The following is a 15080-nucleotide window of genomic DNA, read 5'->3' as shown; positions in this document are numbered from 1 at the left end:
ACACACTGAATCAAATACAAAGCCTCGTCATGACTGGAGAAATATTAATACTTGACAGGTGTGAAAATCACCTGGACATATATAGCAACAGCATTATTTTTTACTCTTAATACATACTAACTATTCTCTTCATTTTCTAACATTACCATCAACTAAGCAACAAGCAAACAGATGAAGACAGTCCTTTCATGATGTAAGCTAGCAGGCTCAAACAACAGCACATTACAGAAATATTAATAAAAAATGTCTTAAAAGTGGCAGACAAGTATGGGTAAAACAGGCATTTCCTTATGTTTTTAAAAACAGGAACAAAGGTTTTACTGTAAGATACTATCTGTAAGAAATTACAATTGCAGTAAAATATTCCTTAAAATAAGAATTAATCACATTGCATTACAGCTATAGAACTTATGAATAAACTGATTGAAAAATTTATGCTTGCTAATTTTCAGAAACTCTGCATTCCTGCTTGTAAGACCATGTTAGCAAAGCCCATTCTTCACAAAAGAAAATAATAAATAGGAGATCTGCACTACAATATTTTAACTTCTGTATTCTTTAAGTCAGGATAAAGAGATCATACAATTCTTAGGGCAGTTTTTTTAATTTATCAGAAACAACTATAAGGGAAAAGCATTCATTTTACATGAATAAGCTTTAAGAAGCCTAAACTGAAGAGCAAAACTACTGTACTGAAAGAAGCCTTAAGTCCTACAGCTATGTGTGCTAATGCACATATCTACTATAGTAATTTCAGCCTCTTCCCACGACACCAAAAGAGGGAACAACACAAGAAGAACAGACTTGCACTGTGCTGTTTGACAAGAAATTTGCTGACAAACTGGTAGTTTCTGCCAGTCCTACCTCTGTAGGTGAGTATTAATTTCTGCATATTCCGATATCAGATTCTGAGTTTCCCTAGAACTTAACAAAATACAATTAACTTGGATTTTTCTGCCTTTTCTGCCTGTCTCACAACATTTAGAAGTGGCCAACACAATCAAAGGTAATAGAGAAGAACTGTGGGAAAGAAGGGAAAATAAGAACTGAGAACATAATCACATAAGCTTTATATCCACAGTAAACAAAGCTAAAAGTTAACAATAAAACAAGAACATCAATAGAAATTTTAGTACATCTTGAACACAGTGTTTTAGTCTAGTGTCTAAATTTTGTAAGCAGCATTCACCGTATTTTAGAGACCAACTGTTGGTACCTCTGCTTCGTGTTCTACTTCGGCTTCTGCTTCGGTCTCGATCCCTGTCCCGCAATCTCTCTTTGCTCCAGCTCCTACTCCGACTCCTGCTGTAGCTTCGACTTCTCCCTCTTCTTCTGTTGTATCGATCCCTGTAGGAATCTCTTCTGGGAGGATTTCGGTCATAATCTCTCTTCCGAGAACGTTCATCTTTTTTCCTTTCATCGCGGCTCCTAAACATGTAATTTTGCTGATTGTTACTTACAGGAATTAAAAATCTAAAAATACAGCAATTGTAAATAACATAAAAGACAAAAAACTACTGTCCTTCCTTTCTCATCAAAATACTTTTATTTGGTTTATGCATCTTATTTTCATCATCCTGAACATTTTTAAATGTAAAATATTGGTTTTGCCCCAAAATGCACCTCCTGTAAATTGAAAATACCAAAAAGATCAACTGAAGGGAAAGCTTCTAAAATAAAATTACTGCTTTTCAAACTCAGCAGTGAGCAGAGTGTTGTAATTTAAATTACAAATCTAACATTAAAAATCCAGAAAGTCCAATCTATTAATTACAAACTTACAGACAGTTTATACAGTTTCTTATAACACATACTCTCAGTTTAAATATATTTGCATAAGAGTTGCAACGGTTTTATTTTAGACTTAACAGGTGACTGTATGTAAAGGAAGTATTTGTAATGTCATAAAAATCCAAATCTATCTGATTAAAGGTACAATACAAGAGATTAAGAAAAAATTATTACCTGGTATCTCTGTAGCGTGAACTTGATTGAGGAGGGCTGTGATTTAGCCTTCTGGAGAACTTCTTCTCTCGCTCTTCCTCTTTAACTATCTGAATTTCAATTATATACATTAGATATCAACTATATACATTAGATCAAGTACACTATACTGAAGACTTCTGCACAACCAAATAAAAACAAAAATCTCAAGTACTGAACAAAGTCTGCAGCAACAATTGAAATGGGACAAGATTTTTACGTCTAATACAATAACATACTAAATTTCTCATTTTTGAGAATATTCAGAGCACTGGAGAAGATAAAGTAGCATAGGAAATGTTTATTATTCTGCACTGGAAATACATCTACTTTTGGTACAGGTGGAGAAATCCATATTGAGGTACAGTGAATGACCTGGGTGCACAGGAATGTTCCATGAGTGGCTTAATAATGTCTTTTCAGCAGGTTACCTTGTTGACATAATGGTTGAACACTCATGCAAACCAAACCTACGCAGCTGTTGAAAAAGGGCTAACCTACTCTTCTCTGCGTCATAGAACCATACAAATACCAGTGCCAGAACGTTTCCAGGATCAGGTAGCTGAAGGAATGAGGACTGTCATTTGGAATGGCAAATTAAAAGGACAGCATAAATTAGCACAGTCTCCTGAGCAAAGAACTAATGCAGGCTATACCACACATTCTACAATACCCAGGAACTCTGTTTCCATTTGCACAGTCAGAACCATTTTGATTTATTCAGGAAATTATATTACCTATGAGCTTATGTTCAGAAACACTGTGCTCAACATATGAGGCATGAACCGCCAGACATTTTAAAGTGGCAGCGCAAATTCAGAGACTAAACTTGGGACTATTAATAAACACATATGATGAAGTTGAACCACATAAGTAAGCCATGGGAATGAAGAAAAAAGGTACACAGATAAAATAATATCAGTGCTAACCTCTTCTTTTTTCGTCTCTTTCTCCTGGTGCTGAAAGAACTCTACTTTTAGGCTTCCTGATGATGGCTGTTCTGTTGGAGGTAGATAGCTTTTTGTATTCACAGCATCAAACAGTTTTTCCACAAATATCTGAGTTTCTAAAAGTGAAGAATAAAAATAAATATTCAGTACGCAAAACTAATATTTGCTTTTAAACACTTTGCTTCTACACTTCGTATTTTGAAAGGACTTTTACAAGGTCAAGAAACATGTCAATAATGACAGTGTTTCATTTAGGCATTCAATCGCAGTATTTTTGGTATCTTCTTATCCAGAAGAACTTTTTTTTTTTAATATATAGGGAGACTCAGTGCTTCTAATTCAGGCAGTAATTCTTAACATTCTTAATTTTCTTCCAGGTATAAAAACAGACAAAAAAATACACATTTGAAAAATAAAACAAACAAAAAAACCTATAGATCGCACAAAACCTGTGGGTTTTTTTTTTCTTTTATTCCTTTGTGCAAATTGAATTACATACTTCCAACTAACAAAGCTGACAAAGAAATAAATGCAGGAGTCTACATTAAATGTTTGTTTGAAATAAACTTTTCACTCAAGATTAAGAGTCACGACAAATACCATACCTTTCTGAAGAAATACATCCAGCTGATCAACACACAATGCCTTCAGCTCCTTTTCACTTTTATCCTTTTTTACCAAAGCCAGAACATATTTAGCTAGGGCAGATGGATCTGCATCACATCTGCAAATAGATTAACAAAAACACACAGAAGAGATTAAATTATAAAACGGAATGTCTAAAACTGGTATCACCAATTCCATATAGAGCATATAGAGGAATCAAAATTTTTCTTTGTAAACTAATTGAAAAATATCCAGGGGGTATTTTCTAAGAGTCAGTCCAGAGATGAAAGATCTCTAAGCATTAAGCATCACATTTTTCTCCAGAGAAGTGATTCGCTAGAAGTGAGATTTTCAAACAATACTCCACAGATAATTTCACAGCAAACTAGAATGAACTACTTAGGGTAGAATGGCCTCAACTGCCTAATAGTCCTGAAGAATAATAAAAGCTACAATAAGTACTTCCATAATTTCTTGATTATGAAATCAGTGAAGATAGATCTGTAATACTGAGTAACTCTTAATGGTGTAAAGTTAGCCTATATGATTAGAAATGAAAGCAATAATACAGCAGAAGCGATGCTACTAAAATGAAAAGGAACATTTACCATACGCACACTGATGTGCTGCAGACAGCTCGCTGTTCTGGGTGACGATCAAAGTTAAGACTACTACTTAAGTAATAGGTTTAAGAAACAATGAGGAAAGACAATTGCACTGATGCATCCTAACTGTACATTCTCTGTATCAAAAATAACTGTGAAATGAGTGAAATTAAAATACACTCAGGGAGTTGCACTGAATTTAAATATTATATAAATACCGTTCCAGTGAATAAGTCCACAATGACTGAACAGAATAGAACAGATACTTCCCATTTCTTCTACATTAAAACAAATGAAATTTCAGCACTGAGGCTTAATTAAAAGCCTGACTGTTGATAACTTAAATGACACGTGTTTCAGGCCTCAGAGCACATCCTTCATAATATCATGCTAGATATCACACTACATAGTTCCTTTTCTCAAAGAAGCTATCTCCAGCACCACATTCTTCACACAAACATATCCATTAAGCAAAGGAAGCAGATCTATCGGCACCTGTCTTAAGTAGACCCTGAGGATACCCTGGGCTCAGAATAGTGCCCTCTAAAGTTAGAGGTCAAAGCTTCAAACATAACTCAGTACCCTGCAGAAAGCAAGCAACAGCAGTATTTCATGCTGCAGAAGCAACGTGAGCTGCTAGGGGACACAGCACAATCTTGTGTTAGTCTGCATTATTCATAGATATAGGAGATGGCAGTTTACAACCAGTTTCAACTCCAAAAGAATATGCACACGCAAAACCAACTAAACACAAACGTATACTGCCAACTGAGTAACAGGTTGCACAATGACTGAAAATTCTTCAGAAAATTTTTCTTCTGAGTATCACATCTGGTTTACTCCAGTTCAGATTTAATAATTCTTTACCTATAACAAGAATGCTGCCCAAGCACCAAGTCACCTCAGAAACAGGAACATAACTTCATACATTGAGAACGGCAGAACTGCTCTTGTATTGCTAGCATGTGAGCACATCACCCACCCAGACCAACTGGAAGCCCACGTCTAACAGTTGTCTGTGCAATGAGGTTGTTGGCAATGAGGGGCCTCATCCAAGAGAGCCCCAGAGGGCCTAAATTCTACCACCTCTCAACTTCTGAACGCATGAATTCGAAATAATTCTACTGTTATCTGACTTCCATGTCACTACAGAGGTTTGGCATTCTTTTCCAAGCTTAAAGCTGAATGACGCCTCAGAAAATTACAGTGCTATTTTCATTTTTTCTACCAACAGTCATAAAAGGAAAGCAATTTGGAGAGGAGGGGAAATTTTTCACATGATAATCTTTTTTGTTGTTGTTGTTTCTGTTCTTCACAAATATTAGATACTACATTATAAGCTGAATTTTTATTTGAATTCCCACCATTTGTTTTGTAACACAAAGTCAGATGACATTAACGTGTCATGACACGTGTGCATCCATAATTACTCAGTGAACAACAGCAACAAAAAAAGAGGAGTTGGTCAAAAAAGTAAAATGCCATGTATGTCACTTACTGCAGTTTGTTAAACCTCCAGCTGTGAGAGTAGTGACGATAAGACAACCTCATATTCAGCTTAAAATAATTCCTTTTCCTTAAGCAAGATAGAAAATACAAACTCTTGCCTGGAAAGCCATCTAGATTCCAAAAGATTTAACACTAACACACTCTGCACACACACAGTCAGTGCTTTTTCCTCATCCCACACAGTAACCTCAGAACATCACTCCATGCACTGAACTAACTCCAAAACACTCTGAAGAAAATATTCCAATAAAAATGTACCTTAATTTCAAAAAGACAGAATCACCTCCTCCTATGGCACTGTTTTATAATTTATCATTCCATATGTGGTACTACCACATTTAAACAACACATATGTACTGAGTTCTAACATTACTATTCAGTATATAAGCACCGAAATTCCCCTGTACGTAACCAGGAGAGCTTACCTGCTATTAAAGTAAAAATATGCATTTATTTTTGGCCATTCAAAAAAAAAATTTTTTTTGAGAAATATTAGCACAGATGAATTACTTTATAATGCATTCTGTAGTAGAATGAGATGGAGAAAATCTTGTCTTAAACGAACAGCATACTAGTTATTTTAGATACATTTACAGTATGTTTATAGTAAGTGTACAGCAAGAACTTTCCTTGCCACTGGTTTTCAGTGGTTTTTTTCTCCACAAGATGATGAAGAACAATATTGATAGCTACATGAACTGGTGGAAGAGAGGAATAGGAGATCACTTTACAAAAAAACTGTTTTACTTTACAAAATTATGGATACAGTCTGATAATCTGTCTTCTAGCTATTAGAGTTCTGGGGGAGGGTTGCTTTCATAAAAATCAATTCCTTTGGACTTTATCACTTCCGACAGAATTCTGAAATGTTGTGCATATGTTCTCCATCCTCAGTTCTGTCAAAATGTGCTGGGCTGGATTACGGGAGGCTTGCTCATATGCAATATGTACATTCTCTAGTTTAACTATCTTTTCTTACAGAACGGGAGTCTCTGTGTGTAAGTAAACACAACATACTTGCAGTATCTTTACTGTGCACACACGAATGTTTCATCCGTTTCGAGCTAGCTTTATCAGCTTTCCTACACTCTTTGACTTCTATTTCATACTCTTATGGATGACAATGCTTTATTAAGTGATAGCACTTTAACGAAAATAGGAAAGGCACTCATGCTGACAGCAGCTGAATATTCTGTGCAGCATAAAGGCTTCATCATACAGCATACTGTCTTCTTGTACACTAAGAAGCTCAACAACATGAGGAAGGTCCTTAACTGACTGTTGAGAAAAATTACAAAAATGAGATACTACCTATGAGTTTCAAACAGTTTGAGCAGCACTACAGATTTTACAATAAATTAACACTTCAATTACAACATTCACTGAGTATTACACATTTCTAATTGCTAAGCACAGGTTTGAACCTTTAGCTCAACCTGAATATGGTGTAGGACATCAATGACTTCAGCAAAAATCAAATACATGCAGTAAAAGTCTGACAAGTTTAGATTTAACTTCATTCTTATGCTGACATTTGGTTACTAGAAAAACATTCACATGCATTTAAACAAGCAAAATAACATTTCTCAACTTCAAATCCTCTACCTACGTTCCCTCAGGTTTTCACTGACCTATGCTACACACAGCAATAATCACATACATTTCTCCTCTTCTTATTTTACTAAAATGAGCAAGCAAAGTGCATTTGGTATAAGTAAACTGAGCCAACTGTCACTGCAGGATATACATCCCAGTGCCTGCTACAATCGAACAATGCAGCACATTTTCTTACACCCACTTTTTAGGTACGCGATCTTGATCAGAAACGCTGAATGATTTTACCCCTGGCAATGCTTTTTCGCAGAGACTCATACGTTCATCAAACATACTGAGTCAAATGCTCTGTGCTGGACAAGGGAGATTGCTCTAGAAACCCTGCTTTAGTAAACACTACCTAGCATTCAGGCATACATGGACAAAAACTCTTGCTAGAATTCTACGTGTTCCTCGAGGAATGATCTGGATACTTCTAACCACTGGAAAAGAGTTTCAGAAAGCAAGGTCATGTCCAATCAAATACTCTGCTCCACTGCAGAAGCAAGAGTTCACAGCTACAACAAAACTCAAGGAAATTTCCAAATCCACTGTTTCCAATCTCATTCAGTTTTGCTGAAATTATTCCGAATTACCATTTCAACTAAAGAAAAAGCAGCACAAGAAAACTAAACACGTAAAAGTAAGTTTAAGCCATAAAAAGATTTAAGCACTGAATATTTGAGAATGCATAGAGTAACTTGGTTGAAAAGAGTTCCTTTTCTGTAGCCCTTTTTTTCCCCAATTTAGTTTTAATTTGAAACTTTAAACTTCAAATTAAGATTAAACTTAATTCTTTGCAATTCCTTCAGCAACAGTCAACCTATCAGTTTTCAATACAAATTCAGTGAGTGTTTAAGATACCAAAGTTGTCTGTGGAGAAATGTTACTAGTGTAGCTAGCTAGCTGTACACAAACAAAACCTCTTAACAAAGCTGATACTGACTTAAAAAGACTATAGCAAAACAGCTAAAAGTAATTCAGCAAAGCAGATAAGCTAAATCAGCAAAATATCTTTGTACATAAATACGGTATAACCATTTTATAACACATGGAGTAGAAATATACAATAAATGTCTTCCCAAGTAGTAAGAAAGAATAAACAGATGTTGACTACTCTAAGATGTATTTTGCTAGGTTGGTGTGTTTAAGCAAAGTCTACTCTCTGGTGACAACAGCTGGCTCTTCCATGCAAATTCCGAAGGAAACAATTCCTTAAGTGGTGTTTAACTATATAGTACAGAACCATTTTACCCACTGAGAAAAGAGAAAAAACAACACAACAATTTCCCAAAGTGCAGCTATCCAACTGTAATCTGACAGTTTTTACATAGTGAACACTGACTCACACAGTGGAGGAGCGACTGGGTAAGAGCAAGGAATGGAAACCTTCCGTCAAGTCTCCCTGTAACCAGCAGTAACAATCTAATCCCAAGAACCTCAATCTGAAGTTCACTTTGGAGACAGGTAGAGCACACACAACTTTTGTAAAGTGGTAAAAGCAGCTACAAGGTTGTTTCTTTGCTTGCTTTTTTTTAAATGAATGTACCTTTAAATGAACATGCAAAAAGGTGCTGCAAGTCCTGAAACTAGTTTCTTGACAAATTTAAACTACCACAATACAGTGAAACCACAAAAGCATGCCTGAAAACCTCCAGGCAGTGAACTATCTTCCTGTAAAGGAAGTAACGTGTAGGTGCATGTTATTTGTCTCACCTTGATCCTCAGAAATCACAGCTTTAACTTTCACAATCCGGTTTTGTTGCCTAAAGATTAATATTTATACTTCTCTAGCACACTGTTCAGACCTTGACATTAACCACGGTGGACACGGCTATGTTTGAGTCCTTTGCATTTGCAGGCGTGAGTGTGTGCAGAAAAAGCTTGCTGCTTACTGGGCAGAGCACCTAGTCTAAAAAGTAGGTATTCGATTGCGTTACTGCAAGATTCTGCACTCAAAAATCTGTAAAAAGCTCCAGCAGTCAGAAATTCAATGAATGACAGACTCATTCAGCAATGTCTGACCTATCTGGAGACAGTTTTGATAGCTCTTTATAAGCACAGATGTACGCTGAGGAATGCAGCAGCCGCCAATGCTCTTACCCAAGATACTGATGTCGTTACTGTAGTTCTAAAACATGATATCCCAATCTGACAGGCTCATACAGCTGCAACCAACACCCAACAGCTTACAATGCCACCTTCTAGACTCAAAACAGCTCTCAAGGGGTGGAACTGCTGCTTAGCTTGCTAGCTGTTCAGCACACGTTCAACGCATTGTTTTACCTGCGCCTTGTGATACAGCCAAGGAGTTCATTTCACCGGTGGCAATGTACAGAGTAAGAACAAGGAAGGTACAGCAAAACAAGAATATTTTTTTCATATTTTATTTCCTGATTTCACATATCCCTTCTTATAATCCCAATACTGCAATTCTGTCACAGTACCTTTACCAAATAAGCAGAACAGTATCAACACTGAAAGTCAGGAATATTCAACTTCCAAACACTGCAGCTCTCCACAAGCTATGTGAACAACTACCAGGTTCAGCAGTCGCAGAGGAGTGACTTCAGCAGTATAAAGTGATACAATTACATGCATCCATGCCACTTTATATTAAAGTGATAATAGTAAATAAACTTATTTTTTCTTGTTTTGCTTTAGAACTTCTTAGGAAGTCTCTGGGAAACTGAAGTGAAGTCTCCTGTTGCGTTCTTAAGACTTTCTGGTAGGGCGTTGGACACCATGAACGTACAAAGAAATGCCAAAGATTTTCATTTCAATTTCTATTCTTTCAGTATCTTGGGTCATTATCATATTCTTCACATCACTGTTAAACCTCCTTTATTCACTTTTCTTAAGCTAGTGGGAGAAGATGACTAACCAGTAACTGATTAATAATTAAGCAAGATCCAAAATAATTAAGCAAGATCCCTTCATCCACATAAGAAATACGTTGAGATTTAACAACAAAAGGTTGAAAAGCACAGCAAGCAGGAGAATAGTGAAGGAATAGGTGAATACCAGCACATTCCGTTTCCCATAACAAATTCCAATGACAAATACACTCAAAACATTCTTCAATTTGGATTTTATTCTGTCAAAATAGTTTGAATGCTGTTATCATTTACAAAATTAAATGATGCAAAAAAACCTTTCAGTTTTAATGAGGGATGCCTAAATATTGCACAGACATTGTTTCAAATATTTTTTTCATCTTCTTTGCAAGTCTGACTTCGCAACTGAACAAATGTTTTCAGAAACCTAAATACAGCAAAGAGGAAAAAATAGACACAGGAAGCTTACTCAACTTGTAAGTAAAATTCAGCAGGCCGGCAGAAGAGTTTAATTACACTTATTTTACACAAAGTAATTAAAAACAAGATAATTTTCTACTGCAAAGAATTAGGGCAAGGGGGAGAATATTACAGCATCTTATAAAGGTGAGGTGATCGTGTGCAGCATTTATACAACACAGCTAGCAACAAAATGAAACAGACCTGCCTCCTTACCAATCTGCCAAGCCAGATCCTGACATTCTAGCAAGCATATATATACAGTCTATACAGGATCTGGAACAGACTCTCAGAAAAGAAATCCATCACAACAGAAATGGCTTAGCAAAGTCTTTGTTAGTACAAAACATAGAGGTGATAGACATGAGGTTATACTTCAAGTTCAATGTTACCTTCAAATCCATTAGAAGAGCCATACCATGGATGAGAAAAAAATTATGTAATATTAGAAAGGAAGCACATTGCAGCCTGCAAGTAGTGAAGACAAAGCAGCCACGGTACAAAAGTACTTCTACTTTGTTCACACCGCTACTACATTCACATAGAGGTATCATTAATGGTTGTGTGCACGTTATGTAATTCTCTGTGAACCAAATGCGTTTTTTTTCTTTCAAAGTTATTTCCAAAACCATGCGCACACACACACAAAGAAAATAAAAGGCCTATACTTTGGAGGACTGCAGAAAGTCACTGGAGAAGTACCACCCTTCAAGCAGAGCTGGAACGTACATATGCTCCAGCATAGCAGCGCTTGTCATATCTGCCTTTCTGCAACACAACCCATCTTGGATAGAGTCTGTATGGAGGAGGATCACCAAGGCTTTGACAAAGGCATTAGGACAGTCTGGGGTGTGAATAAATAAATTTTGAAACTTATATTCTGACATTCCCTCCCTCCTCTATTCTCCTCTCCTCCTCCTCCCCCTCCCCCCCCCCCCCCCCCCCCCCAAACATTCTTATCTATGAACAGTACTTCCCAGAGGCACCATGTGCATGTAACCCAACCACATCCAGCCTATGCAAACATATATACAACACTTGTTTCATTATACTTATAAAGTCCACATTCCTGCTTACGCTTTATAATATCCTAACAATAAATTTTTCTAGTTAATGGAAACAACCTTTGTGGATGTTACTGCTTTCTAGTTCTGAAACAAATGTTTCAGGATTATACATGCTACAGCCTTTGCAACAAATTATACACCAAGATTAAAAAGTCCTGGATACTTTGAAGTGGACAGCTTGGAAAACAGTAGCTAATTACCTAGCTCTAGATACCTAGCAGGCAAATACAGACATACAGAGGCACACAGGAAATTTCTTATCTTCTAAAGTATTTCACACTTTACAACTATCAAAACAACAGCACCATAAGGATATGATATGTTTCTTCATCTAATTGGGAAATTCACCTGCCTATCTTGCAGCTAAAGGTTTCAGAAAGAGCCATGAGATGTACAGACTTGACACATTTTGTTCAGTTAAAAGGAAAAGACAAGTAAAAAGCCATTTTCAGCCTTAAGTAACACCTCCAGGTAACCAGCACTTATGGTCTTTTTGTGCTAGTATAACACCTGCAGTTCTAAAGAAGTAACTGCATACTGAAACTTCCATACAGTCAGAAGCTATGGCTATAGGCATACATTTCAGGTACCCGAGATCAGAAGCATCTTCAAGGTACTTGACTGGTGGGAAACGACAACATCTCTACACAAAATCCAATGTATAATCAGACGATGTAGCTGTACAGAGCACAGCGCAAAACTCAGTGACAGCTGAGTTTAACAGTTCCTGCTGGCTTTTTTTCCTCCTGAACAAACAATTCAAAAAACTCAACACCTTCCAGGTCAGCAATTACCTACCCCACAACATACTTTTCAAGCATGAGAACCATATCTGAACTGTTCACATGTTACATTTATCTTAACAGAAACATCTTGCTGCCTTAAGTGATTACTGATCTCAAACACTGAAAATTCCAACATCAGCCTTTAACTGTTGAGTATCACTAACAGACAGCAGACAAACAGAGGAACAGTGGATATCCTAGGCTTCTTATTATGATAAGAAGTTATCACTGTTCATCATTGATGAATGAAGCCTGGGGAGAGCTTAGGAACCATACTGACTTCCAGCTAAATCCTATCTGGCAAATGTTTGATGCTTTTTAGATCACTCGTAGGAAATCTAAAATAAACCAGTGAAGTCAAGCTTCAGCTTCTGATGTGCAATACTCACACGCAGAAAAGCATAATAAATACTCAAAAGCAGAACAAGCTTTTGGATATAGACCTGTAAAATCAAAATAACCTAATATATATACTCAATAACCAAAGTCATTTTGAAGCCGATTGAAGCTCTACTGCAGTCATCACCAGCAGACTTCCAGTCTAAGATTTCACAGCAATTGACAACACTCCCAACTTGTTTGAACCTAACGTATCGATCCCCAGCAGCTGCCTAACTGAGAAGAATCGTGCATGACCTATCATTTCAAACTACCAGCATTCACGTGAGAAACTACAAGACTTTCTAAAGTATTACCTGTTACAAATCTCCTGAGCAGCATGCTCTAGAGACACATCAAACTGCCCATTAACAGAAGTTTCATGGAAGAAAACGTTCAAATACTGACAAGCAACATTCTGCGTCAGAAGACTATTGCTAGTAATAGGTCAGCTAGATCTATTACCACAAAACAGAGTATGCTTTGTTATTTCAGTAACACCTTATATTTACATAAGAGGAAGATTACTTCACCTCCTTCGTAAGAAAGACACTTTTCTTTTTCCAAATAAAACTTAACATAAAATCTTGTCACAGTATTAAGGATTAAATCTTTTGTATAAGTGCACTCAGGGAAATTTTGTGCAGGCCTAATTCAAAGTCCACAGGAATGAAGTTCAAGAGTCACTTACTTCAGTGTCGTCTTACAGAAAAAAAGAACAACCCCTCCCCAGGTTATTGTTGCCTTATTCATGCTATTTCAACATGGGCCATGCAAACTGTGTGTCTATATACATATACTAAAGTAATGCCTGTGGAAGCCATAGAGCTGATCCCCCTCTCCACCTCAATTCAACAGTGTCAAAGTAAAGCCTGCCATGGACAGGTAACCCAAAAGAAGAGTTAACGTTAGAGTTCTATTTATAAGCTCTGGTTATACTGACTCAAATCATACTCCAATAACTTAAAACAGACATGTTAGAGTGGTGTTTCGTAATGCCAAGACAAGAGCTTGTCCTGATCCAAAATGTTTATAGGCACCATACTTCCAGAACATGAAACATTTAAAACCAAATTCCTCTATTAATGCTGCCAGAACGTTACCTAGTGAGGGACGATCTGTACTACACGGGCTGAGTATTTGCAGAAGAGTCCTTATTGCTAGCATGAATGCTATGCTCAGAGGCTAAGCAAGTATTCACAAACAGGCAAATTACTCTCTGGGGCTCCTACTCCCCAGGGCTCTATGTAACTGATGCAATTTTGAGCTGCGGGGGGGCGGGAAGACCAGTGTGCCAAATGTTTAAAACAACTGCGAACGATGTAGAAAACACACCACCCCCGGGCAGGAACCCCCGAGCTACACGGGAGCCCTCTGAGAACGCCACGGTGGCAGCCGGAGCCCACTCCCCCGGCCTCCATGGGGCGAGCTGCGCGGGCCGCACACGCAGACATTACCTCCGCTCACTACAAAGGGAGGGAGCACGGGCGCTAGCGACGAACGCGGTCGCTAGGGGGAGAAGCTGCATCCTCACGAGAAGGACGGTGCTACCTCCCCGCCGAGGACCGCGCCGAGAAGCGGGGGCACGGCACAGCCCCGCGGTGCCCGACGGAGGCGGGGAAGAAGGGCGCGCCGAGGGCACCTGCTGAGACGCCGCGCCGGAGCTCTGCCACGCAGCGCTCCCCTGCCCGAGCTGCCCCGTCTTTTCCAAGGGAGGGTTATTCGGGAGGGAGAGAGTCAGGGTCGCGGCTACTCACATGGGCTCCAACGTTTTGCTGAGCCAGGATTTCAGCGCTTCGAAGTTTTCTATGATCATTTTAACCACCATCCAGAGCGGCCCGGGCCCCGCGCCTCCCCGGCAGCAGCACCACCAACGACGGCGGCGGGCTCCGTGCCGCCCCGCCGGCCGGGACCCCGGCTCCCGCCGCGCCTCCCCCTGCCCCCCGAGGCTGCCTCCCGGTTCGGCAGAGGCCGCTCGGCAGGGGCAGGAGGCCCAGCGCCACGAAGGGGGCGGAACCAACCGAGCGGCGGCTGCTCCCCGCGGGCCCCGCTCTCGCTTCTCCTTCGCCGGGAAACGCGGCCCGGCCGCCCCGCGGCTCCCCTCTTCCTGCTCCTCGGCAGAGGCCGGCGGGCACCGAGCGCGGCCCCGAAACGCGCCGGCCCCCCTCAGCCGCAGAGCGAAGCAGAACGGACGAGCGAACGAGCGAGCGAGCAGGTAAGATGGCGGCGCGCCGCTGTCGCGAGCATAAGGAGTCTCGCGAGAACAGGCGGCGCGCGGGGTCTGCCGGGAGGCGGAGCCAGGCCTGAC

General features: G+C 39.1%; 1 protein-coding gene across 3 annotated transcripts in view; it reads right to left on the bottom strand.

Moving 5' to 3' along the window:
* Positions 1-15008, bottom strand: part of RBM26 (RNA binding motif protein 26) — a 49634-nt gene extending 34626 nt beyond the window's left edge. For 2 of the 3 annotated variants that reach the window (XM_004938610.3, XM_004938612.3), the window contains exons 1-5: positions 14530-15008; positions 3539-3657; positions 2913-3049; positions 1966-2054; positions 1217-1428 (exon numbers count right to left, since the gene is read on the bottom strand). In XM_004938610.3, the coding sequence (XP_004938667.1) occupies positions 1217-1428; positions 1966-2054; positions 2913-3049; positions 3539-3657; positions 14530-14600 (628 nt within the window). In that variant the 5' untranslated portion in view covers positions 14601-15008. Of the gene's footprint in view, positions 1-1189; positions 1429-1965; positions 2055-2912; positions 3050-3538; positions 3658-14529 lie in introns of all 3 variants that reach the window. The other variant, XM_004938609.3, reaches the window with a different exon arrangement.
* Positions 15009-15080: the final 72 nt, after the last annotated feature.

Source organism: Gallus gallus, chromosome 1 (assembly GCF_016699485.2).
Source record: "Gallus gallus isolate bGalGal1 chromosome 1, bGalGal1.mat.broiler.GRCg7b, whole genome shotgun sequence".
NCBI classification, from domain to species: Eukaryota; Metazoa; Chordata; class Aves; order Galliformes; family Phasianidae; genus Gallus; species Gallus gallus.
This window is presented reverse-complemented; position numbering and strand designations above follow the sequence as displayed.